General features: G+C 41.5%; 3 protein-coding genes and 1 non-coding gene across 5 annotated transcripts; 2 read left to right on the top strand and 2 right to left on the bottom strand.

Moving 5' to 3' along the window:
- The first annotated feature begins 825 nt into the window (after nt 1–825).
- Nucleotides 826–6,050, top strand: mtif3 (mitochondrial translational initiation factor 3). Its single transcript, XM_041958600.1, has 4 exons — nt 826–897; nt 1,934–2,387; nt 3,433–3,584; nt 4,663–6,050. The coding sequence occupies exons 2-4, from the start codon at nt 1,937–1,939 to the stop codon at nt 4,888–4,890; spliced, it is 831 nt and encodes a 276-aa protein (XP_041814534.1). The 5' UTR covers nt 826–897; nt 1,934–1,936; the 3' UTR covers nt 4,891–6,050.
- On the bottom strand, nt 5,987–15,374 carry heca (hdc homolog, cell cycle regulator). The gene is made up of 5 exons (XM_041958599.1): nt 15,019–15,374; nt 11,485–12,532; nt 9,738–9,904; nt 7,551–7,705; nt 5,987–6,484 (listed from the first exon to the last, which is right to left on the bottom strand). The coding sequence occupies exons 1-5, from the start codon at nt 15,155–15,157 to the stop codon at nt 6,320–6,322; spliced, it is 1,674 nt and encodes a 557-aa protein (XP_041814533.1). The 5' UTR covers nt 15,158–15,374; the 3' UTR covers nt 5,987–6,319.
- Nucleotides 10,633–10,704, top strand: trnap-agg. The gene has a single exon. It is a non-coding gene; the product is annotated as a tRNA-Pro (tRNA).
- A 1,656-nt stretch (nt 15,375–17,030) lies between the features above and the next one.
- On the bottom strand, nt 17,031–22,272 carry abracl (ABRA C-terminal like). Of its 2 annotated transcripts, none has more exons than XM_041958540.1 (3): nt 22,192–22,272; nt 21,093–21,158; nt 17,031–20,197 (listed from the first exon to the last, which is right to left on the bottom strand). In XM_041958540.1, exons 2-3 carry the CDS (start codon nt 21,151–21,153, stop codon nt 20,013–20,015), a joined length of 246 nt encoding a protein of 81 aa, XP_041814474.1. In that variant the 5' UTR covers nt 21,154–21,158; nt 22,192–22,272; the 3' UTR covers nt 17,031–20,012. The 2 variants fall into 2 exon arrangements, with proteins under 2 accessions (XP_041814474.1, XP_041814475.1); XM_041958541.1 differs by having other exon boundaries at nt 22,149–22,205.
- Between the last annotated feature and the right edge of the window lie 893 nt (nt 22,273–23,165).

Genomic DNA, 23,165 nt, shown 5'->3' with positions numbered 1-23,165 from the left:
CTGATTGGGTCCCAAAAAGTAATTAACATATTAAGACTTCTTACACATCAAATTCTGTCAGCAAAAGATTTAAATCAACTACAGACATCCAACAGATCAAAAACATCCAAATTGCTTTGCATTTGTCTTAACAATGCTACAGAAAGCTTTCCAAAAGAAAACATAAAGCCAGATAAGGCAGATAAAATGAGAAACAGACCAAGTACACGAGCACAGAGGAAGTGAAGTCCAGTTGTTCAGAGTTTAGAGTGAACGAGTTGTCATTACATCTTGGAAAACCTTTGGTCTCATATGCTTTGTGTTTATTACTCCTTGACCATTTTTGCCTGCGTTGATGTTTTTAACACAGGGACTCACAGTTTTCCTGATAAAATCTAGCTGTTTATAACATCAAGTGTCAGATAGAAACATTACTTTTAAGCTATTTTAAAATGCAGTTTCCCTGTGGGATTTGTTGTTGGCATGACTCACTGTGTGTATTTCATAGGCTACACTCATTTTCTGCACGCTGTTCTTCATCAGACTGCTCATTTTACTGCAGAAACAGCTGACATGTGATCATTTAAATTCTCACTTTCTTAAATTAGCTAAGAAAAACAAAACAAAGTCATATTTCTTTGTAACCGATTTAAAAAAGTAATATGACGCCATCCTGCGCTCAGGTAGAAGTAACCTCAAGTTGATCCATATTTAAAGGGAAAGTCTGACATTTTGGGAAATATGGTCATTTCCGACCCTTTAATTGGGTAACGACGTGTCCTGCTTTGTCCTGAGGGGGGCAGCACTGTGAGTTCTTTGCGTCTATTGAGACTGAAATCAAAAGAAGAAGAATATAGCGGAAGGAGACGCAGCTGTCACCCTGCAACAGAGAGCATGAATAAACGACATTGATCCACAGTGAGTAAACAGCACAACAATAGAAGAAATGTTTAAGGGATTTACTTACTGGCGAGAGTTGTGTTTATTACTTCTTGAACCATTTTGCCTGCACTGATGTTTTAAACACAGGGACTCACAGCTTGTGTGCAACGTTAACTGGACATGGTTGACTTAGCGCCAATTACACCGAGAGTTTAATAATTAAATTTGCATTATTTCCATAACGTTAAGCATGTGCCAAACTCCGCCAAGACGACTGTACACGGCTGTTTCGGACAAGTCCAGATTCCCTTCAAAAACCTTACAATTTAGTGTTATTCCACACCCACTGCGATACGATGCATTTTCTGAAATGCTTTTTGTGAGTTATTAAGGTTGCTGGTAAGTTCGGCTGTTTGCTTGTAGTGGTCACGACCATAATGTTGTAACACTGCAGGCGCTTATCAATGTGGGGTGTGTGCAGTGGCAAATGAATACGGCGAACTTTAATTGGACGATGTTTCAATGGAGGCTGGGCTGGCGTGTGCCAAACGTGATGCTACTAACAATACAGAGATGAAACAGACTTAAGCATCAAATAAATATTTTTTGTGATACCAGGTCTGCCTAGCCTGTCAGACAGGAACTAAACGACTGAATGAATATGTTTTTATTAAAATGTTCAACACCCAAAGGTGTCCAGCACACATTGGCTCACATGACACTACTCCCATTAGCTACAGAGGCAAGAGAAATTATTGAGAAAGCAAGCCAGTGCATGGTACTGACTGTATGTGTCAACACATTTTATCAGATGCAAATCTAACAAATTAGAAGCACAGCACTCCTGCACATTGATGGTAAGCATTTAGCTGAAACAGAGCTGTTTCAAATGCCTTGGATGGAAATACAGCATGCATTATGTCTACATTCATCTGTCATATGCGGCAGGCATTTTAAGAAAAAGTTTTCAGATCATGATAAAATTAAATGTAAAATATTAAAAACATTTTGTAAGCAATTACTCAATTGATTACATTGATTAAGCTCAATTGTTCCCTCTGTTCTTATCTAGGACATGTCTGCAGGTTGCGTGAGGTGGGTGCTGAGCCGTGCAGTGAGAGCTGTGTGTGGTGGCAGCCCTGGCTACTGGACACCAGCGTCAAGATTTACCATATGCAGTGAAAGATCTAACATCATTGCTTCCTCCTGGAGATGGTCTCCATTCTCCACCGCTGTCGACGACACAGAGCAGCCTCCTGCACCGAAGAAAAAAAAGCAGGATTCCAAAGCCAGAATCGGCTCCGTCGGCCGTAAGATCCCGCAGCGTCACATACACGTGATAGGTGACGCAGGCGAGAGCCTGGGCACCATGCACCGTGCAGATGTGATCAGAATCATGGATGAGAAGGGTCTCAAATTGGTGCTGGTTGATGAGCACAAAGATCCCCCCGTCTACCAGCTGATGACCGGCAAACAAGTCTTTGAAGAGCAGATGAAACTGTGGGAGAAGCAAAAAGCAAAAGCAGGTATGTGTATCTGGAAGGGACCTGCTTCAGATCTTAGTTTAACACAGTGGAAAGAACATATTTCTGACACATATTTCTGAAACTATATCTCTCATATCTCTTTACTTGTTCAATGCCAGGAAGTTTTACCATTCTGGGGCTCTACAGACTATTCGCATTCAGCAATATGAGTTCATAAAATCACTTTTTGCTTGAAATGCTCATAGAAACATGTCAGCTTTGGGGTCACAGGTTGACTTACTTTTGAATTCAAAGGGTTACAGGCTAAAAACACTGGGAACCACAGTTTTAAAATCTTTGTGTCTGATGATGAATGTTCCACTAATTTTTCCTGCTGTCAGTAAACATAAACAGATCGTGAGCTGTTTACAATTTGGAGACCCCAGTTTTGGTCTGTAAACTATGGTCTGCAAACTTCTGTTGTTGTGTTGACTGTATAGATTTTTCTTTGAAAAACTACCTTTGACCCAGAGCTGTTAGAGGTATTAAAGGGATATTTCTGATGGTCTTTTTGTAAAACTGTGCTTTCTGTGCAGTAAAAAGGTGCAGATACTTTTGAATTTGGTGCTACATGACTGTAGAAAACAGAAAAAGGGCTGTGGTATTCCCTTTTGCTCTTAAGGAAGAAAGCCTTCAACAACCAGAATGCACAAGAACACAACCCTCCCACTGGTGGGTGGCATTTGCATGTTGGGCAGTGCTTGGTTTTGGCTCGTCTACAGCTGGCAAAAGTCCACCAGATCATGTGAAATGAGCAGGAAGCTCCGGGTGCAGGAGACATGGAGGGAAGATTAATATTTGCATGTACATCCCACCTTGTAATGATGCAAATCTGGTTGAAAATTGGCAAATTTTCCCGTAAATTAAATGCTTTCTGGAACTGGAATCGAGTCAAGATGTTTCTTAAAACAAAGGCCCCGTTTCTCTGTGAAGTAGTTCATTACCTTGAAACCACTTCCATCTCAGTAACATCCAACAGATCTTATAAACCCACAGTATGTGAAGCACATCATATCTAATGGGCCTGATTGTATTCCCTCCACAGCCCCTGTGCAGGTGAAAGAGCTCACCTTTTCAGCCGACATCGCAGCTCACGACCTCAGCACCAAGCTGAAACAAGTGGAGAGCTGGCTGGAGAAGAAGCACCACATTAGAATCACTTTAAGGAAAGGACGCGGCGCACCTGAAGTCGACCTGGTGAGGAAGAACGCTCACATTTTTTCCCTCTATAAGATGGGGACAGCAGGGAGATGGCAGGAAACGATTGGTTCAGCACCTGAAGTCCTAGACCACAGGTGCACGTAACGCTCACAAATTTAAGTCGTGTAAACAGCATTTTTGCATTAAAAGAGCAAAAATGACAGAAGCAGTTAAAGTTGCTTCAGTATAAAATCATTCAGTATAAATAAAGTTTAAACTTGAGTTTCCCCAGTTTGACATGCAGTTAAGCAGAATTAGCCTGCGTGCTACTAACATTATAAAGGCTACAATGACGTGCCTCTCACGGGAAGATGATTATAGCAATCAAAGGTTCAGGATCATCAACATTGGTAGTATTGTAAAAATATTTTTTAGTGCGTCTGTCCCTAGAGTTATTTATATGATGCCATGCTGTCCATCATACTGTCTGTTCCAGGCTTTCTGGCCTTCCACTGCACCCGAAACAGGTTCACAATAGCGTACCTGTGTGCGTTAGAGATGTGAATCCCCAAAGGAAATATTTGCATGGCCATCACAATGGCTGGGGAGAATATAAAAGAGCCGTAACTATAAATATTTTTTTTTCCATAACAAAAAGGAAATTAGGATAAAGACAAACAAAACACAACAAAACCACACTGGTGGAAGCCAGAGGAGAGAGCAGCTGGCTCTTGTATATCAGGTGAGCTGCATCTTGACTCCGCCCACCAGCCTCCTGGAGGGAGAGCGTTGTCACAAATATCACAGGTTTAGATCTGCCAAACAACAAACAACGTAAGTAACCAAATATGAGGGATCCTTATCAAAAATACTTCCAACTATCAGCCTCTATGTGGTTATCTGATTATTTTCAGCATCACCAGCATCAGTATTGGCCTCCAGTATCACACAGGCTCTGCTGTGGAGTGAACCACCATTTAAATAGCTGCATTATTATGCTAGGTTTCATGCTGTGTAACATGTTTTGTTACATTCAGTGGGTGAAATTTGTGACTACATGCCACCAGCATGGTCAAACAGCACCGTTGCCTTTTACCGTACACACATCCAACCTAAACATTTGTGTTTTCCGCAGGAAACGACTCTGGAGCAGATGGTGCAGCAGATCGAGGTGACGGTGGGATTCGTCTCCAAGCCGAAAGCCATACGTGACGGTCAAGCAGCCATGTGCATCCTCCGCCTGCCTTCAGCGAAGGAACAGTCACAGAGAGACAAGAACAAGGCTGCAGATTCCAGTTCAAGAGCCGCTCGGAACAAAAGTGTCGGCGTCGCGGACACAACAGAAGGGCCCACACAGCCGTGAGCTGGAGGAATAAAACATTTTCACAACAAAAGTCTGTGCTTGAATGTCACAGCTTTGGTGTAAATTCCTTTATCAGGCGCTGAGTGTGTAATAATGGTGCATCCGGCAAACAGGACCATTGGCCGCTAGACCTCTGAACGTTTCGTCTTTATGTGCCAAGGTGGCAGAGCTGCACTGGTTTCCAAAACGCTCATGTATACGAATGAATGAATAGGGCCTGAAGTTAGGCTTGAGTTTAACTTCAACTGTTTCAGTTCTAATATATCTGCACTGGACAACATCACAGCCAATCATCAGCTAAATAACTGGCTAGCCAGGTGTCTTAACCCCGAAGCTACGGGGCATCCCAGGTGTCTTTACAAAATATAGGCTAGTATCGCAAATCACAGTGTGTACTCATACAGTGCAGACACTCTGTCCTTAGACCCTTGATCCAGATAAGAACTGCCCTGAAAAAACCTGGGAAAAAACCTCAGGAGGGGTGACAGAGGAGGGATCTCTCTGCCAGGGCGAGCAGACATGCAATAGATGTGAATGTTGATGTGCACTTACAATTAAAATTCAGATTTTAGGGAGCTGTGACCTGCTCGAGGGAAACGGAAGCGACCAAGATCCACAATGTTCCCGCTTTGTTGCATCTCTCTCCGACGTCTCCTGTCCTCTGTCCGCAAAATTGTCCGAAAAAATACTTCAATAAACAAAACATGCAAACCTTAAAATGCAAATTGGTGATCGATTAAAGGTGAAGACCAACACAGAGTTTGGTAGTGAGGTGTTAAAGATGTTTATGGATCTCCCATAAACTGAGGCGAGATCCGGCGAATCTGAAGAACACGATTCACATTTTCTACAGGGTCAGCGTTTCTAAATGTGCTCTGTAAATAAATGCAGACACGTTTCATCACATAGAATAAAGTCACACAATGTTATAGTCTCATATATACACACGTATATAACACATCTGTATGTGAACCAGATGTTTGTGCTTAGATGCATTTGAGCCTGATGGTGACTTTGTGTGGAAGAGCTGGTTACTCGTCAACAACGTGCGGGAAAGATGGGATGCAGATATGAAACCGACACCAGCGCATATCTTTCTCTGCTTTATTCGAGATTCACCTTTATGTTTTTTGGTAAAAAATAAAAGCAAATTTGGCGTACGGATACATTCACTTGTCACAGATAAATGTGTTTGCTTGACCCAAGTGTCACGTCCACACTTTTATCAAACACCTTTTTTCTAAACAGCAGAGATACTGTCTTGGAACTTTTTTTTTTTTAAACTAGAGTCATACTTTTCCTATACATAAAAAAAGAAATCAGAGAGAACTTTAAAACATAAAACCATCTTAAGGCCCAAAAAAAAAAAACTTGTTAGAAAAAAAAATGGAACAAACGCAGCTTAACTAGCATGCATGAAGAGCATTTGTCAATAAGCCTCGAGTACTTTGTAGGAGGAGAAAGGTTTAACGAAGTGATAGTCCAGGTTGCCGCAGTGAGGGCACTGCTGGACGTTGCTGTACTCGGAGAAATACTGCATCCCGACTCGAACGTCCACCACCGGCTTCCCGCAGTGTTTGCAGTTGAGACGAGCCTGAGGACACACAGGGGACGCAAGTCAGTCAGAGCCTGCTGCCGTGATGGCAGTGATGGAATGTAACTAAGTACAATTACTCAAGTACTGCACTTAAGTACAGCTTTGACTCGTTTTTTTTCAACTCCACTACATCTCTAGTGTACTTTTTACTCATTTGTCTGCCGGCTTTAGTTACTCGTTACTTCTCAGATTACAATTTTTCACACCCTTCCTGTCCAGTGAAAACCACGTATCTCCAAATCTGGTATAATATGAATTTGAATGTGTGTGATAAACTAAAGGATACGGTGAAAACTCTCCTCCTTCTTTATAATAAACTTTTTTTTTGTATAGCACCTTTTATACAGGAAAGTGTTTTTCAAGAACGAAATCACATGCACTGAGTGAGTGCTTTACATAGGAAAGACAGAATGGACATAAAAACTAAAAAACACCCACCTGATAATGATAGTAAAAGTAATAAAAATAAAAAGTATGACATAATAAAATATAGGTAAAAAAAAAGATTTAAAAGAATGCATATCTTAAGATAAATAACTATTTAGAAACCCATCTTAGATTATCTGGATCATGCATCATCACACTGCTGAAAACTGCTGTTTTTCCTCATGAAATGTTTTTGGAGATGCGTGGTTCTCACAGGACGCGACAAGCATATAATGATCATATAGAATCTGATGCACGGCTGCAGATTAAACTAGCCAACAGTACGTAAAGTAGTTCAAAATGAGCTCAACCTTAAACATCTGCAGCAGTAACATGCAGCATCCACATTAATGCAGCAAAAACATGAATTCAGAAACATTTATCTGGGTGTTGAATGCAGGACCTTTACTCAAGTGTCTCCTGAACATCTGTCTCTTTAGCTGCTAAATGCAGTGCGATGCTCACCAGCTAGTTGCTAACTGTGTCTGTCTGCATACAGCAGCTTTATTTGACCTTTTTTGGGCAGGAAAGCAATGAGCTGAAAGACACCACGAGCCCCCAGAGCTGAGGGCTACTGCAGAGGTGGGTGATCGTCTCTCACATACACATCTGATGCACTGTTATTAAGGGTTTCTACCTGGCAGCAGGGCGAAGCAGCCAGTATATCGTAGGTGTACATGGTGCCCAGCTGGTGCCAGCTCCCGTCCCAGCGTGACTTGCACTTGATGCAGACGATCTTGTGGACGCCTTCTAAGCAGTCCACGCAGATGGCGTAGAGGTGCATCAACCTGCCTGTTTGGAATAAAGAAACACATTGAGGCATTTAATTCACTAAACAACAAGTCAGTGTGTCTTAAATCAGCCAGAAAAATCAATAAAGTAACAAACTCTTGATTGCTTCCTTTGCTCGTTATCATCGACCGGCCGAGCTACCAGACTGTCAGCATCTTTCTCCACAAATACAAGACAAATCACTGCGATGGCTTCAATTCCAGCCTGGCAAGTACCGTAAAGAAACTTTCCCAGCTTTGTGCAGCCTCTGTGTAAATGACTGAAAAAAACAAAACCTGGAAAATGACTGTCATTTTATATTTTAGTGTGTTTTTTTTTGCCAAACAGAGCTTTAAAACCTCATCAAACTGAAGTGGTGGAGGAAATACAGTGCAGCTTATCATCCAAACCACTGCGAGCATGAACACATTCAGAGCCAGAGTCCAAAACTGGTCACAAGAGAGTCATAATTATGGTGTTCTGGTGTGTTTTCAGTGAACTTGTGTTGTAAAATCAGTCCCTGTAAACTTGCTCTCTAAAAAGAAAAACACGTTTCCGTTTTAACAGGACAAATAAAGCAAAATCCACAATGACGAAACCTCTTTTTAAACAAACCTTGCTTTTGAACAGTATGCCATGATTCAGCCATCTCTCTCGCACCAACGTTTGTATTCTGCCTGACACATAGGCGTGAAAAGCATAATCGATAATCCTTTCATACTGATGCATATCAAGGATCGTACATATCAAAGCTCGTTGGCAGCACATCAAAGAAGCTTCATGCAGCCGCCGTGCTAATTCACATTCATGCTGGACGGTGCAGAAGCCAGCAGAAAATGTCTATATGCACAGTAAGGGTTTATCAATGGATTAACCCATCCTAAATTGTCTATACAGAGAAGAAAGCTAACGCAAACATTTCACATCGAAAGTGAGTTAATGATTACAATTGCGCAACCACTAAATATGTAGATGCGGCAGCTGAAATTCTGGGGATCCAGAGCAGCTTCCTCATGTGTGTGCACAGTGGTGCTTCAGGCTAAATGCTAACATTAGCATGCTAACACGCTTACAATGACAATGCTAACATGTTGATGTTTCGCAGGTATAATCAATCACTACATAAAGATGGACGACTTGACAGCTCCTCAAAAGTGAAGCCAAAACATCTTGACCGCCCCCTGGTGGCTAGCTGTGGTATAGGCCATAAACCCCGCCCCTTTTGTGTTAGCAGATGGCTAAGGGGTTAGCCCTTGGGTCAAACTAAAAAAAATCACCGTACACATCAAACAAAGTTTTACAAAAGATGGTTTCTGTCATTTTAGGTGGCTTTTATGACGCTGAAGTCTGTTCAAGTTCAGTTTTAGTCAGCTGTTACATGCTATAAAAAGCTGTCACTGGGTATACCGTGTACCATTTTTGTTGCCTTAGTTTAGCATGTTAGCATGATAACAATTGCTGATTAGCACTAAACACAGCTGAGGCTAATGGTATTGAAGTTGCTACAACTCATCATGAGGGAACAAACCACATTTTATGGCAATCCATTTAAACACTAGTTGAGAATTTCCACTAAAAAACAAAAATGTCAACCTCATGGGGGCGCTAGAGGCAAAGTCAGAGGATCATCATCAGTGGGATTCATGAACGTCTGAACCAAATCTCACGCAAATCCACCTCATAGCTGCTGGGATATTTCAGTCTGGATCAAAGCAGTGGAACGACCAACCGTCAATGAACTGTCATCCATTAAACAAAAGATATATATACATATATGTTCAAATAGACATTTCTTTGTTTATCTCAAGATATTTCTCTAATTAGCTATGGAAAAATGTATTTGACGGGTTTGAGCTAGATTTTTTCCCAGCACTTCTTTACCATATTATAGTGGGAAAAATTAAAATGTGTAACTTAAATAAGAGGTTGTACTTGTCGACAGCACTCCTTAATATTTGTCATATGTGTGAAGCAAATGTACAAAATACTTGCTCTGTTAACTCCATACGCATGTTTGTGTAAAATAATCTCGGGTCTTGAAACCAGGTCTGACCTTGAAGGTGGCAGGGGACGTCGTACTCGATCTCGTCGTGTCGTGAAGGGCTGAGGAACAGAGTCCCGTCCACCAAAGGAAACTGCTCGAACACAGGCAGCGCTCGGTGGCACAGCGCACAGTTGACCACGTTTCTCTGGCTCGCACTGAGGGCCGACAGGATGAACCTGCAGGACAGCGTGGACAGACATGTGAGACGCCATTATCAAGTCCTCGAAGCCGACCTGCTTCTGTCTTCATCAGATTCCTCAGTATGCCAGCTTTTCAGGCTGATACTAATGACATTAGATATGCAAGTTACAACTTCTGTACACCTCTTTCATGATGCTATCACCTGTTACCAATCAACCTGTTTACCTGTGGAATGATCCAAACAGGTGTTTTTGGAGCATACCACAACTTTCCCAGTCTTTTGTTGCTCCTGTCCCAACTTGTTTGAAACATTTTTGCTGGCATCAAATTCAGAATAAGCAGATACTTACTAAAATCAATGAAGTGGCAGATTCAGGTTCTGGAGCTTTCAATCATATGACACAGTCTTCATCGGCAGAGGGAGTTTTGTGCATGGAATTGTTAACATTTTTAATGTTTCTGAGCACATCAAGGCCTTTTTATTAAGCTTTGTCTTCATGTTTTCATGTTATGTTGATTTTTAAACTCTGCTAATTATGAAATGGCAGCAAAGCGTGTGCGGAACTGTGTGTGAAGCAGACGTAGTGATTGAATCTGTTTTGTGGGATGGCCGGTGCATCCGTAGAAGCACTACGTACGTGAAATTGACAATATCAATATCCATGTCTTGCCATCTGAGAGGACACTGCAGGAAATGTCAGATTCATTTTAAAAAAAAGCTTGCAGGCGCAGTAGAACATCTGGTTGCGGTTGGTATGTGGGTGGCTCGTTGGTCTAGGGGTATGATTCTCGCTTAGGGTGCGAGAGGTCCCGGGTTCAAATCCCGGACGAGCCCATAAGTTGAATCTGCTGAGGTAACACATTGACTATTGACCATGAGACGCTGTATCTCATACATCATGAGTACAGTGGTCATGTGGATAATTGTCATTATAGTATTAAGTCATACTTTCCTTGCCTTTCACTTCCCTGTTTAATTAAACGGAAAAATGTATTCAAGGAGCAAAAAGGCCTGTAATGTTATTATAGAGCTGTGAAGAGAGCACAGGTGTTCGGTGCACGTCTGAACACATCTGCGACGCTCAGGTGAGCTGAGTTCCCTGAATCATCAACTTTAATGACGCTAGCACCGCAGCGCCCCTCACTGTCGATGGACAGCGCTGCTGTCAGCTCAGCCGTGACACTGCAATCAACTCATCGTATAAATTACCTGATGTAAATATATTCCTATTCAAATTCCTGGCTTTTATTGTCAGACAACATCAGAACTGATTAACATGAGTTGCTTTGGACAAAAAAATCCATTTGAATATGAAACGTCAGGCTCTGGAAAACTACACTGACTTGAAATCAGCTAGGGACCAGCATATACCAGCGGACTTCCCAGCATGCATTGTGTTAAAACTTTCCAGACAACTCACTGTTCTGGGAAAACAGACATGACGGAAACCTGCTGTGTGTCTTTAATACACGTCCGGTTTAGACTCGCTTGTTTCTTTTGAGGATATTACTGAATTCAAACTTGTTTTCTGAAATTCTCAATAATTATTCAACTTAAAGCAAAGGAGAAACTTTCATTTTGAGTTAAAGCAGCTAAAAGTGGTTCTCGGTGTACCTGCGCAGCTCCTCTCCCTGGCCTGCCTGGGCGTCGTCCTCCATGCGGACGTGGTAGGTGTTGAGTTTATGTCGGGGGACGTGGGTGAGGAGCTCCGAGAGGTCCAGCCTCCGCAGGAACTGCACCGGGTGAGAGTGGGGGCCGTCACCCACGCTGCCGGAGGTGAGCCGGTGGTGGAGCGGGAGGGCGAAGGACAGCGGCAGGGGGAGAACAGACCCGGGGTCCAGGTGAGCCCCTCCGCCGGCGGCTCCCACAGAGCAGCCGCCGCCCCGGCTGACGGCTCCCCCGACCAGGAGGTGCTTCCTCTGCGGGTCCATGTGGATGGCTGATTTGAGGAACTCTCCCAGCGGACGGGAACCTCGTAATCCTGCTGCTCCTCCTCCTGATCCGAGGATAGCCGTGGGGGAGAACGGGAAACCGGTGGGAGGAGACTGTCCTGGAGAGTCACCTGGAGACTTCTGAGGCGGCCCCAGACAAAAGGGTCCTCCTGCAACGTGTCCTCCTGCTGCTGCTCCTCTCTCCGAAGAGTTCTGACGGTCCACTGATTGTCTCCGAGGTAACTCCTGACTGGAGGCTCTGTGGGATAGCTTACCTCCTCCCACTGCTCCTCCTGGCAGCTTGCTTTTCTTGGGCTCCTCAAAAAGCCCGTCCCCAGACCCGGCGGCTCCTCCGCTGGCCCCGTTCCTGCCCGTGCTCCTCTCAGACGGCTTCTTCTTGCGCTCATCCTGCATACGCTTCACCTGATACCAGTCGGTGTCTTTCTTCAGGTGGCCCTGGCCACAGCGGCAGGAGCAGAACCTGAAGGCCAGGTCGTAGCCCTTCTTGGTCCACATGTTCTGCCGGCACTGCTTCTCGTTCCAGGACCGCGCCCGGCCGATGCAGTTGAACTGGACGAGGATAGAGCTCTCCCACTCGTAGAAACACTGCAGGTGCATCCAGTTGCCGTAAGGGCAGAGCTCGTTGTTGCAGAGCACCCGCTGGTAGTCGTCCTTCTCCAGGTCGATGGGACGGCCCAGGCTGCAGCCGAGAGGGGTCGCACACTGGCCCTCTGCAGGAGTAGAGACAGGAGGGGGAGGAGGAGAGGATGGCATCACAACTTCCCACAAAAGCCTGATTTATTCACAACTTGTGATTATTTTCACTAACGCGTCTATAAAATGACAGAAAGCAGATAAAAGTGCCCCTCGCTGTCTCCTCGAGCCCAAGGTGACTTCTTCAAATGGCTGATAGCCGGAGATAATCAATTTACTATGCAAATAAGACACAGGAGTGCAGCGAATTCTCACATTTAAGAAGCTGGAAAAGTTGATTTTTTTTTGTTTCTGTCTGAGAAAGGATCCAAAACCCCAAAGATCTTCATTTACACTGATATAAAACAAAGAAAAGCAAATAAATCCTCATATTTGAGAAGGTGGAACTGGTGAATATTTGGCATTTTTGGTTGATGTGTGACTTTGCTTGACAGACGATTTGAAGCTGAAACAATCGCAGTTAATTACTTGATGATAACTTTGACAATGGGATCATCCTTTTCCAAGCAAAAACAGCAAACATTTAACAGTAACATTAAATATAATAAGCTACATCAGCAGAGATCATGGTGGACGCATATCAGCGACACAACTCAAGGTGAAAATGTTAAACGAGAGATTTCAGTGTCCTTGTTGCCTCCTCGCCATCGATTTATGAATTTCAACTAGGCCATCCAAGCCCGTGAGCAGCTCTATTCAAGCCCTGCCAATTGTCAAGTCTGGATGTGAATCAAGCAAATGTGGGCACACAGTCTCTACAAGAAGTAGCTCATGATAATACACTGTGGGTGTGTGTAGGGGGATAGTTTCCTCCTTCCTTTTCCGGTACACTGTCAGAGCTTTTCTCTCTCTCTCTCTCTCTCTCTCTCTCTCTCTCTCTGTAAAGTCAGCACACAGCGGAGAAAAATACACTTTCCCATGCATTTTTAGCTCTGTGCATCATTTTAGTGGATAAGTGCTGCACTGAGTTGTACAAACCCAGGAATAAACATCAATCTGACTTAACAATACACTTATTTTACCATTCTGAAAAGGAAGTGTACATTAATTTCATGTGAGGCTGCAATGGCAGGTTTATTGTATTGACTAATTGACTGATTTCCGCTCAATATAATGTCATGTCACATTCATATTGCTTGTTTTGTCCAACAGATAATCACAAACTCAACAATAATTCGGTTTTCTGTAAATTAAGACAAGAAAAAGCAGCAAATGTACATGAATGAGAAGCTGGGGGCCTTTAATGTTTAGCATTTTTGCTTGAAAACAACTTAAATGATCAATATTCAAAATAGGTGCTGATCAGTTTTCTTCTGATTGCTTGACTTGAAGTTAATTAACATAATAAATGTTCCACTGACATTTAAACTATAATGACTTAAAAAACTCACTTAACTAAATACAACAATAGTGCATCTTTCCATTTCTCAAGCAATGCAGGTATAACAGGTCTACCTTATAAATATTATAACAATGTAATAAAATGAATAAAATTACTATCTGATACTATTGATCAACATATACAGCACCACTTATATCTTAAATGCTATAAATCCATGTCTGTTTTAACCAGATTTGTACCATATTTACAGATATAAGAAAACAAACACTTTTTTTGTCTAGCTCTTGTATGGGATGAAGTTGGACCTGAGTGCGCAGACAAGCGGTGAGGTGTCAGTATTACCCTTGAGGAAGGCCACAACCAGAAACTATGTGGACAAGGTGCGCGTCAGGAAAAGACATCTGAGGCCTGCATAGCAGCCTCCACACCACATGCAACAGAACATCGACCAGGAAGGTGGATGCACTAACATTCAAGGAAGTGTTGCATTGTGTCATCGAGACTCCACGAGGCTGCATTTGACCACGAGGAATATTCTTTTCATTGGTGATCATCCTCTTTTACAAGAGGAGCTCGAGCCTCCAGCTTCCATTCATAAATCTGGCTATTTAAACATTTCTTGCTTATCGGGCACAAGCAAAAGGTGTTGAGACAATAGAAAAGCCTATTTACGAAAATTCAACACCCGGTCTCAAATTCAGCGAACATCCGAAACACCGAGCAACACCTGTTTTGATAATATTTCAACTTTTTTGCATGCTGCTCCCACTATCTTCTTGTACCAAAACAAACCACAGTCGCCTTTCAAAATCTGTGTAAAAGCAACACACAAACCGAGATTTCGGTGCAGCTGAGTACTAGCTGTACGCTTATTCACATACAACGACGACCAAATAAAAAAATATACTCTGTTCAGGGAAGGCCTCAAGTCGTGATCGACCATTATACCCTACGTTTGCCGATAAGCAAGGAAGCGCTAATTTCATACATTTTTGGTACAGTGTTCTCCACAGCGTGGGGAGAACTGGAGAGGGGGGGATAGTGCCATTTGCAACGTAGCAGTGCATGTATGTCACAGTCGCACAGAGCAGACGGAGCTCCCCCCGGCAGGAAGGCAGCATCACTAAACTTCTACATCTGTGTCCGTTTCCTCTCTCTTACCACTTGAGCGCTCGTTTCTGGGTGCAGCTGCCGCGGCCGCGCCTCCTGTTGCGGCCGCACAGGCTCCATTTTCCTGCTCATCTCCGCTACTGTTGGTGCGTTTGCTTTTCTTTCCCTTGTTGTTCTTCTGGTTGGGCATTTTACAGGATTCGGATGTCAGTGTTATTTTCGACCTCTATCAGCGGCTGCTGTCAACGCTGCCTGACATTTCTGTGGACTCCATTCCTGCAGTGTTTTTGCAGTGTTTTCCCTCTGTGCTGCTGCTTTTGGCGTCCTCGTGGACGGCAGGCGGGGTTTTGTGCAGCTCTGACAGCAGCAGCTATAAGGAATAAGCTGCTATAACCTTTAAGAACGAAGGCGTGTCCGTCTCTTGTTTTGATTCCTGCTCCGCTGTTTTCTTCCACCCCCTGACGTCACAGGACCCCGCCCCCCGCATTGGCTGTCAACGATTTACGCGACGTTCAAGTCCTGTGGGAAAGCTCGGATTTTACTGCGTCAAACCTTTGTGTTATTATTTTACACTTACAGCACCAGGACTTAATCATTTTATTTGTTTATATATCACAAGCAATGGTGGAAGGCAGAAGCAGTCCAATGTGTTTTATATGTTATAATTACTGATGTATTAATATGTACACATCATTTTTATGTTGCAGCTGGTGAAAGTGGGGCTTGAATGATAAAAAATGCCTCATAATTTATTTGTTGATTATAGTTTGTGTTTAATCATTTATATCTGCAAAGTAGCTAGTAACTAAATTAGAATGTAGTGGAGTAAAGCATACAGTATAATCCTCTGAGAAGCAGTAAAGGAAAGTTATAAAGTAGCAGAATTACTCAAGTAAAGCACAAGTACTTAAAAATTGTACTTAGTACATTTACTGACATACAGTACCTACATTTTAACAATGCATTCACTTGCATTGTATGTAAACATTGATTTTGCTAGCAACTACAGCTATCAGATGCATGTATTGGAATAAAAAAGTACAATGTTTTCCATGTAGTGGGTAGGTAGGTATAGTACTTTTAAGTGTAGTCCCTCTTTTCATCACAGATCACAATAAAAAGTTTCTGCAATAATATTGATTAACTAATACTACTGTAGCAAATGAAGGTAAATTATGTCATGTGAGTTGAAATCATCAGAAATCCAAAAGATGCAAAGACTGACTTTTCTACTAAAACTCAGAAACAATATTTGTACATTGCATAATGGACAAAAAAGATAATTACCTATAACAAGACTTGCTGTTGAATGACACATACAAAAGTACCTCATAAAAAATCAAAACAACTTTAACCTTAATCAGTTGTGACACATATTCCCACGGTGCCTGAATGCAGCAGCAGACTCAGCAGAAGTTATTCAGAAGTAATAAGTGTCACATACCTGTGGGGAAGCATCACTGTATCATTAAGCAGTTATGACAGCGCATATTTCATCAGCTTAGGTGGTGATATTCCTAAAAATCCCTGGGGGTAACTGGAGCTATGTAACAAAACAGTACAAGCAGGTTATATATAAATCTAAGAACCTGTATAACAATCAATGGCATTTAAATTGAAGTACCTGTATACATTTTAACAACAGAGTGAGTAAAAAGTCTGACAAGACGAAAGAAAACATTTTTTTTTCCGCAGAGATATTCAGGGCACCAAACTTCACTCTTAAATCTTGTAATTTAAAGATTTCTTGCTTATCATGCACTATTCAAACATGTTTCACATAACAGCTGCACTCTGATTTGGCAGTGATGTTTTAACCCGGTTGTCTGCTGTTACCACAATCTCCTTGCACCAAAACCCACAGTAGTGTATTTTCACTACCAAAAATCTACTCCATTCTCTGTAGTACAAAGTATATGTTGCCAGAATTCCTGAAAATTAAAATATATGACAAAATAAAGCGACATACGCTCCATGCATTTTTAAATAAACAGCAACCAAGTGTTGTTACAAAGTGTGTTTAAAGAGTTAGAGTCATCAGACAAAACAAGCAGCAAAGCAGGTTCAAGGCTTCAAGTGTAAAGATTTTATTCCTTGGAGTGTATCCCACAGCAACAGAAATCTCTGTTCATTTAGGAATGTGTTATTGCCAATGCAAAAGACAACAATGACGCACTTGAACACATCATACAGGCATCGCACTAGCTCACAGAAATGGCTCGAGGTATTGGCACCGCTCTGATCATAATTTTCTCCTCTTGCTAAATGTTGACTCGTAGTTTGCATTCATGCTCAGGAGGCCAACTGAACTCACTCCAGTGCAACAGCAGCAGGATAATCCAAAATGAAAGTGATGCAAGCAGCATGTTTCTTTCTCACTCTTGCTCTCTCCATTACTCCACTTCCATTACTTTCCTGACCTCTACTTCGCCTATTGTTTGTACTCTGATGATTGCATTTCACATGCGTCATCTTTTCTAGGCTACATTTCAGTTTTATTCGTAATTAGAATACGATGGAGCTCATTTGGTTTTCCTGATTTCAACAGATTTTTGATCCGTCTATACCACCAACGCTAGTTAGAGCACTATCACAAAGCAAGTGAACGTTCTCTTGTGTGGTTTAGAAAAGCAAAAAAAAAAAAAAAAATCACATAATTCAAGTCAATCAGCAAACACCTGAACCTAAAAGATGCAGCTCGGTTGATACAACAGCAGTGAATGTGAAATGGGTCTTGTAAAACTTGCAGATGAGGCGTGCTAACAGCGAGATGTGTGGATGGCAACAGGCCCAAAATGTGATGAGAATTAGAAAAAGCTTGATATTGTACAGCTGCTGAGCAGGAGATGTTACATTCAGGAAAAACTGTTGAAACTGTTGGTCCCTCTGGTGTGTATCCAGGACAAATCTGTCTTCTCACGTCTAAATAGCTGCAGCAACTTACCAACTATGGAGACCCAAAGCGGCCAAAATGAAATAAACAAGACAGTTTAGAACAAATTGTATGATTAAATACAGACAAAATATTAAATGTAAACATTACATTTTTTAAAAATCCAATACATTTTTAAAACACAGCTAATGATTACGAAATGTTTATCGTTTTTTTTTGTTTTTATTACAGGTTATTTTACATTTTATTTTAGCTATTTTTACCTCAAAGTGTTTTATTTCATAATGCTACTTTTCCCAGTGACCTCACTGGCATGTCTCATCACAAGGTTTCTGTAAATCAAGACAACGAGGGCAGAGACAGGTATGTGATTGGCTGTTGCTTTGGTCTGAATGAGTGAACACCCAATCACACAGCTGGATCTACCATAACAAAATCTTTGTGCTGAACGGTGGCATTTCAGAATAGAAAGGTCATTCTGAAAAAAAAGAGAGACTTCAGAAGAAGGACATTTTAAAATAAAAACAGCTGGAATTAAATAAAAAAAAAATTGACCTGAAATGTTATTTTTATATAAAAAAGGGGGGTGAGACAAAATTTTATAATACTGATCTGAGTTAAAGGAAAAAAATATTGGATTATTTGACAGTGTTTGTTTACATAGTTTTGTCTGCATTTATTCACATGATCATGATTATATTATGATTAATGTTTTGAACACTTTGGCCCTCCATAGGAATTGGGAGTGCTTGTCCATATTTCAGCAAAATTAGACCCTTACCCACAAGAGTGCTGATAGTGGGAAACCACGTGGGCACGCCTGATCTGCAAGCATCATCTGACCTACAGTACAGAACAAAGAGTGGTAAAACAAAAACTACAAACTAATAAAACTATAAATGCACATGTTGTGCCTCAAGTTAAGACATCTAATTTAAGCCACAGGACAATCATCAAACAATATTTTGGTTGTGTCGATTTGGTCCTGAGAAACATTACAAATTCATCTTTTGCATTTGGCACCAATCACCCTGTAATTATACACTGGTAAAAATTGCACGAGAAATACATTCGCCATTTGCGCATCAGCTATCTCTTACGAAAGGCAAGTTTTGGAGTTTGTTTAGCAGAGAAAATTCACCATGATCACTTATAAAAGGATGGAATAAAAACTACTTAAACAGATTGCGATGAGTACAAAAAGGTGCAAAAGTCTTCCTCGAAATGCACTTGTCTTTGTAGTTTCTGTGAAGGAATTGTTCTTAAATTTCCACAAGCACTGGTCTTAAAACGCCTTTTTACAAAGTCTACAAGAGGTAGTATAAATGGCTCATGTAAACAATAAATGGATTTGCCATTTGGTGACACTGTTGGTGGACACACACTACCTGATGTCTTAAAGCTGCACTAGATTCAGTGTGAAAACTCAACATATTACATGATTTGTAGGTAATGAGGTCTTAACTCCCACTGCTGAGGCCAACAAAGGGAGAATTTGTCCAGTGCAGCTTTAAAAACAACCATCTCTCATAAACCATCTATCGAGATCAGAGTGCTCCAATTAAAAATGTGAAGAAGTTTGTCTGAGTTGCTAAATCGAGCCAGAATCTTTTTCTTTGCATCCTTTATGCTGACACATCAAGAGAGGTGTTCGGTTGTGATAGTTATCCTATGCTGCTGTTTTTCTCAGAAATTTAACAAAAATACCCAATGGATGCTTTACACAAATGACTACATTCCTGATTTGTGCGTTTATAGTCTTAAAAGTGTATCAAAAGACAAGTCAGACCCGTGGATGATAAAACAGCAGCGCCTGAGAAAGACAGAACTTTTCTTTGTCTGAACTATGAATGTGGCCGTTTTTCAGCCCCAGAACAGCCTCAATTTTTCTCAGTTACTTTTTTGTGATTCTGCTTGACACAGTGAAGTCGAATGAAATCATATGCAGAGATGCCAGCTGGGTCCGTGAGTGTACTGTCTAATCGGATAGAATCTGTTTGGTCATTACGTTTGAATTCAAATACTGAGCCTTGTACATGACAGAGGAGAACTGGAAACAGAAGCTCAGTGGCAAGCTGGTAAGAAGCTCAGTATCTGGGAGGACTCGGTGTGACCCACAGTCGCCAGAAGCCGTCTGGTCCTCGCTTTGGCCTCATTCTTGGAGCAGGACGATCTCAACGTTATCATGGACGCCTTGCAGAAGCAGCTCGGCCTGGAAGGCGACCACCTTCTTCTTCTTGGCCGCCTTCAGGGTGCCCACCAACGCCTCGAAGATGTTGGCACAGCGGTCGTCGTTAAACAAGACCCCAAACGTCACGCTGGTTTGACCGTCGGCATCTGAAATGAGTGAATATAAATGAGTGGTGCTGATTGATGGTTATTTCCAAACAGGAGGGATAAAATTCTTGTAGAAATACATGCGAGTTTTCTGACTCTTTGTGCTAGTTATTCTAATAAAAACACAGATGGAAAGAGCTCATATGAGTTTCTCAGAGGCCAAGTTGATGTCTCATTTTGTCCAACCAACTTTCCAGGACCCCAAAAATGTATAATTACATAACAATGAGAAAAGCAGCACATCCCGACTTTTCAGCAGCTGGAACCAAGATGTTTGAGCATTAAACCTTGAAAAATGACGCTGAAATGAGTATCACATTTTTACTGATTATTTTACCGTCAATCAGCTAACTGTTTAATCAACTAATCCTTTCAGCCCTAGGTGGCCTTGCCAATTTGTTGGCCAAGTGGGAGATATCGTAGCTATCTGAAATTCCCAATATGGCCATGAATGCAGCATAGCACCAAAGATGAGCAACCACTCATCAGTGTCTAACAACACTCTAAGAAATTTTGTGGGTGTTGTTTCAACAGTAAATTCAAAGGGTGTAAAGGCCAGAGTGCAAATCAGTAAGAAGTCAATTATAATATATACTTTTTTAGGGCTTGAATGCACCACTTCTGCTGTGGTGTATTCAAGCCCTTGGACAGAGACCACATTTCAGTGTATTGCTGTGAAGACTGGTGGACTGAAACACTCTTGAGACGGTTTGACCTGGTAGTTTATTTACGTTTCCAGCATTGGGAGTGATGAGCTGGAACTACTGCTCAACATCACATGACTGAATGTTTATGGGTTATTAGAATTCATGTCATGAACAGGCTTCAAAACTGTTCAGCTTTGCCAAACTGCCTCAAGATGAAAAACCTCATCCTCCAATACAGAGGGACTTACTTTTACTGCCGAGTCGCTGAATCTCCTCCACCAGCAAATTTATTTCATGATTGACGTCCATTGTTGCTAGAAGGGAAAACAAAATCAAGAGACAAACATTGTAATGAAAATACATTTGCTGTCTTGGAATAAGACTGTTTTTTTTTCGTGAATGGGATGGGAGTAATTAACCCTGATACACATCACTCTCTTGCAGAGAGAGACCACCACGCCAAACTCCGTTCAAAATTGTGCCATTTTCATGATGTGTTGCTTCTAGGAAAACATAAATATCTCCTTAAAGGTATGACCTGTTGAATAAAAGTCAGCCCCTCAATTCGGCACACGATTTATCCGCCTGACTGACATCCTTGGAACAATGATTATAGCAGTAATGATGACAAAATGATATTATATTAAAATGAAGTGTTGCTTGGTGATAAATTGTATGCCGAATTTTAAATAAGAGGGTAGTAATTCATAGCAAATCTTAACTTTTATTCTTTCTCGTGATTATATTTGATTATCAGCAAGGCGATTTCAATTTTGCCAGATTAGTTAAGGGAGTTCGGACTGAGATTTTTCTCTCCCACAAGAAGGCGGCTGTTAGCGCCATTAACTCAATACAAATGCAACATTCATGCATCAAATATACACAGACACTGCAGCATTAACAACACATTTAAGAGTAGAATTGAGTGTGCGGCATTCAGATCAACCTGACGAGCTACAACACGAACAGGGCGGACTATCATCAATGCGGAAATGGATGGTTAGCACTCCAAGCTAGCCACCCGAAAGCACAAATACTTATTGTTATGCCGCGGTTTTATCGATGTGAAGTCATTCTGAAGTATGGATTAATATTCACAATTCAGATGTGTTTTACATAACTTCAGGTACAAGTGGAAATAATCCAGTGAGCCGCAGAGGTGAGCTCGCCGGTAACGTTAGCTTCGATCGTTAAAACAAATGATCTGCTGAGGGAGGACTGACGAGTTTCAGACTGATATACGGATGTAATATGTGATGGGAAAACGATTTACTTAAATGTGACATTAACATATACAGGTCTACCTTTGAATTCTTCTAGATTGTAATTAGATGATGGACGACTTACTCTTGAATCAGCTCCGGTGGATAATGTTGCTGCGTTCAATGTTTGCTCGGAAACCTCATTTTACATTCATTTTAAAACTTAAGGTGTGCATAATCCGATATTTTTATGTAGTGGGAACATATGGGTTGATATAAATTGCACACGCGTGAAACTTTATCTTCTCATAGGTGCTGTACGTGACTAAAAGGAAATTGGCAAAATAGAGACTTAAAACACAGAAATATGTTATTTGTAAAAAATGTAAACATATGAGTTACATTCATGTCAGAAACATAAGACATTTACATGTCAACAAAGTGTTCACACGCTGAAACTCAAACCCATCACACAAAAAAGGAACAAAAACCTAAGTACAAAAATTTCCAGAGCTTTCAGCAACACCTCATGGCTCGGTAAGTAAATAACCCTCATCCAGTGAGATCATGAGATTTGGCTGAGAGCTTCAGAAAAAATCCAATAAGTGACTTTCTGCTAGGGTGGCAAAATGTTGAGTTTCTCTCTCTCTCTCTCTTTTTTTTTTTTTTTTACTCTCCTGATTACTGTCAGGTTGTTGCATTTATCAAATTTCCCATAACCCTTTAAGGCACCATAAAAGCTCATCTGACTCCATCGTGACACGATGCGATACTTTCGTGGTCTCTGCTCCATATATGGCATGGAAGAAGGATATCTTGCGCCTGTAATCTGCCTCCACAAACAAGTTACCTTTTCTAGTCATACCCACAGTCGGTGAAACAGGTGTTTAGTTGGCAAAGAGCCCACATCCATCTGTTAAATAAAAATAGCTTTTGTTATCAGGCCTTCAAAACAGAGTCCATAAAATTAGCCAGTGCTGTGGAGACCTTTCCTTCACACAGAACATTTCTATCCATGATATGCACTGTTTAATATTCACACTAGCCTGCTTTACACTTACAAGCCACCAAAAAAACAGGATCGAATGGCATGACAAGATGGATTTTGCTGTGCCTGAT

This window comes from Chelmon rostratus, chromosome 18 (assembly GCF_017976325.1).
Source record: "Chelmon rostratus isolate fCheRos1 chromosome 18, fCheRos1.pri, whole genome shotgun sequence".
In the NCBI taxonomy this organism is placed as follows: Eukaryota; Metazoa; Chordata; class Actinopteri; order Chaetodontiformes; family Chaetodontidae; genus Chelmon; species Chelmon rostratus.
This window is presented reverse-complemented; position numbering and strand designations above follow the sequence as displayed.

Coding starts and splice junctions, on each gene's coding strand:
- mtif3 (XM_041958600.1), top strand. CDS start 1,937: ATGTCTGCAGGTTGCGTGAGGTGGGTGCTGAGCCGTGCAGTGAGAGCT. Junction 2,388..3,432: donor GAAGCAAAAAGCAAAAGCAG/GTATGTGTATCT, acceptor TTCCCTCCACAG/CCCCTGTGCAGGTGAAAGAG. Junction 3,585..4,662: donor GCGCACCTGAAGTCGACCTG/GTGAGGAAGAAC, acceptor TGTTTTCCGCAG/GAAACGACTCTGGAGCAGAT.
- heca (XM_041958599.1), bottom strand. CDS start 15,157: ATGCCCAACCAGAAGAACAACAAGGGAAAGAAAAGCAAACGCACCAAC. Junction 7,706..9,737: donor CGTCCCCTGCCACCTTCAAG/GTCAGACCTGGT, acceptor TATTCCAAACAG/GCAGGTTGATGCACCTCTAC. Junction 6,485..7,550: donor CTGCTTCGCCCTGCTGCCAG/GTAGAAACCCTT, acceptor GTGTGTCCTCAG/GCTCGTCTCAACTGCAAACA.
- abracl (XM_041958540.1), bottom strand. CDS start 21,153: ATGGACGTCAATCATGAAATAAATTTGCTGGTGGAGGAGATTCAGCGA. Junction 20,198..21,092: donor TCAGCGACTCGGCAGTAAAA/GTAAGTCCCTCT, acceptor CACTCATTTCAG/ATGCCGACGGTCAAACCAGC.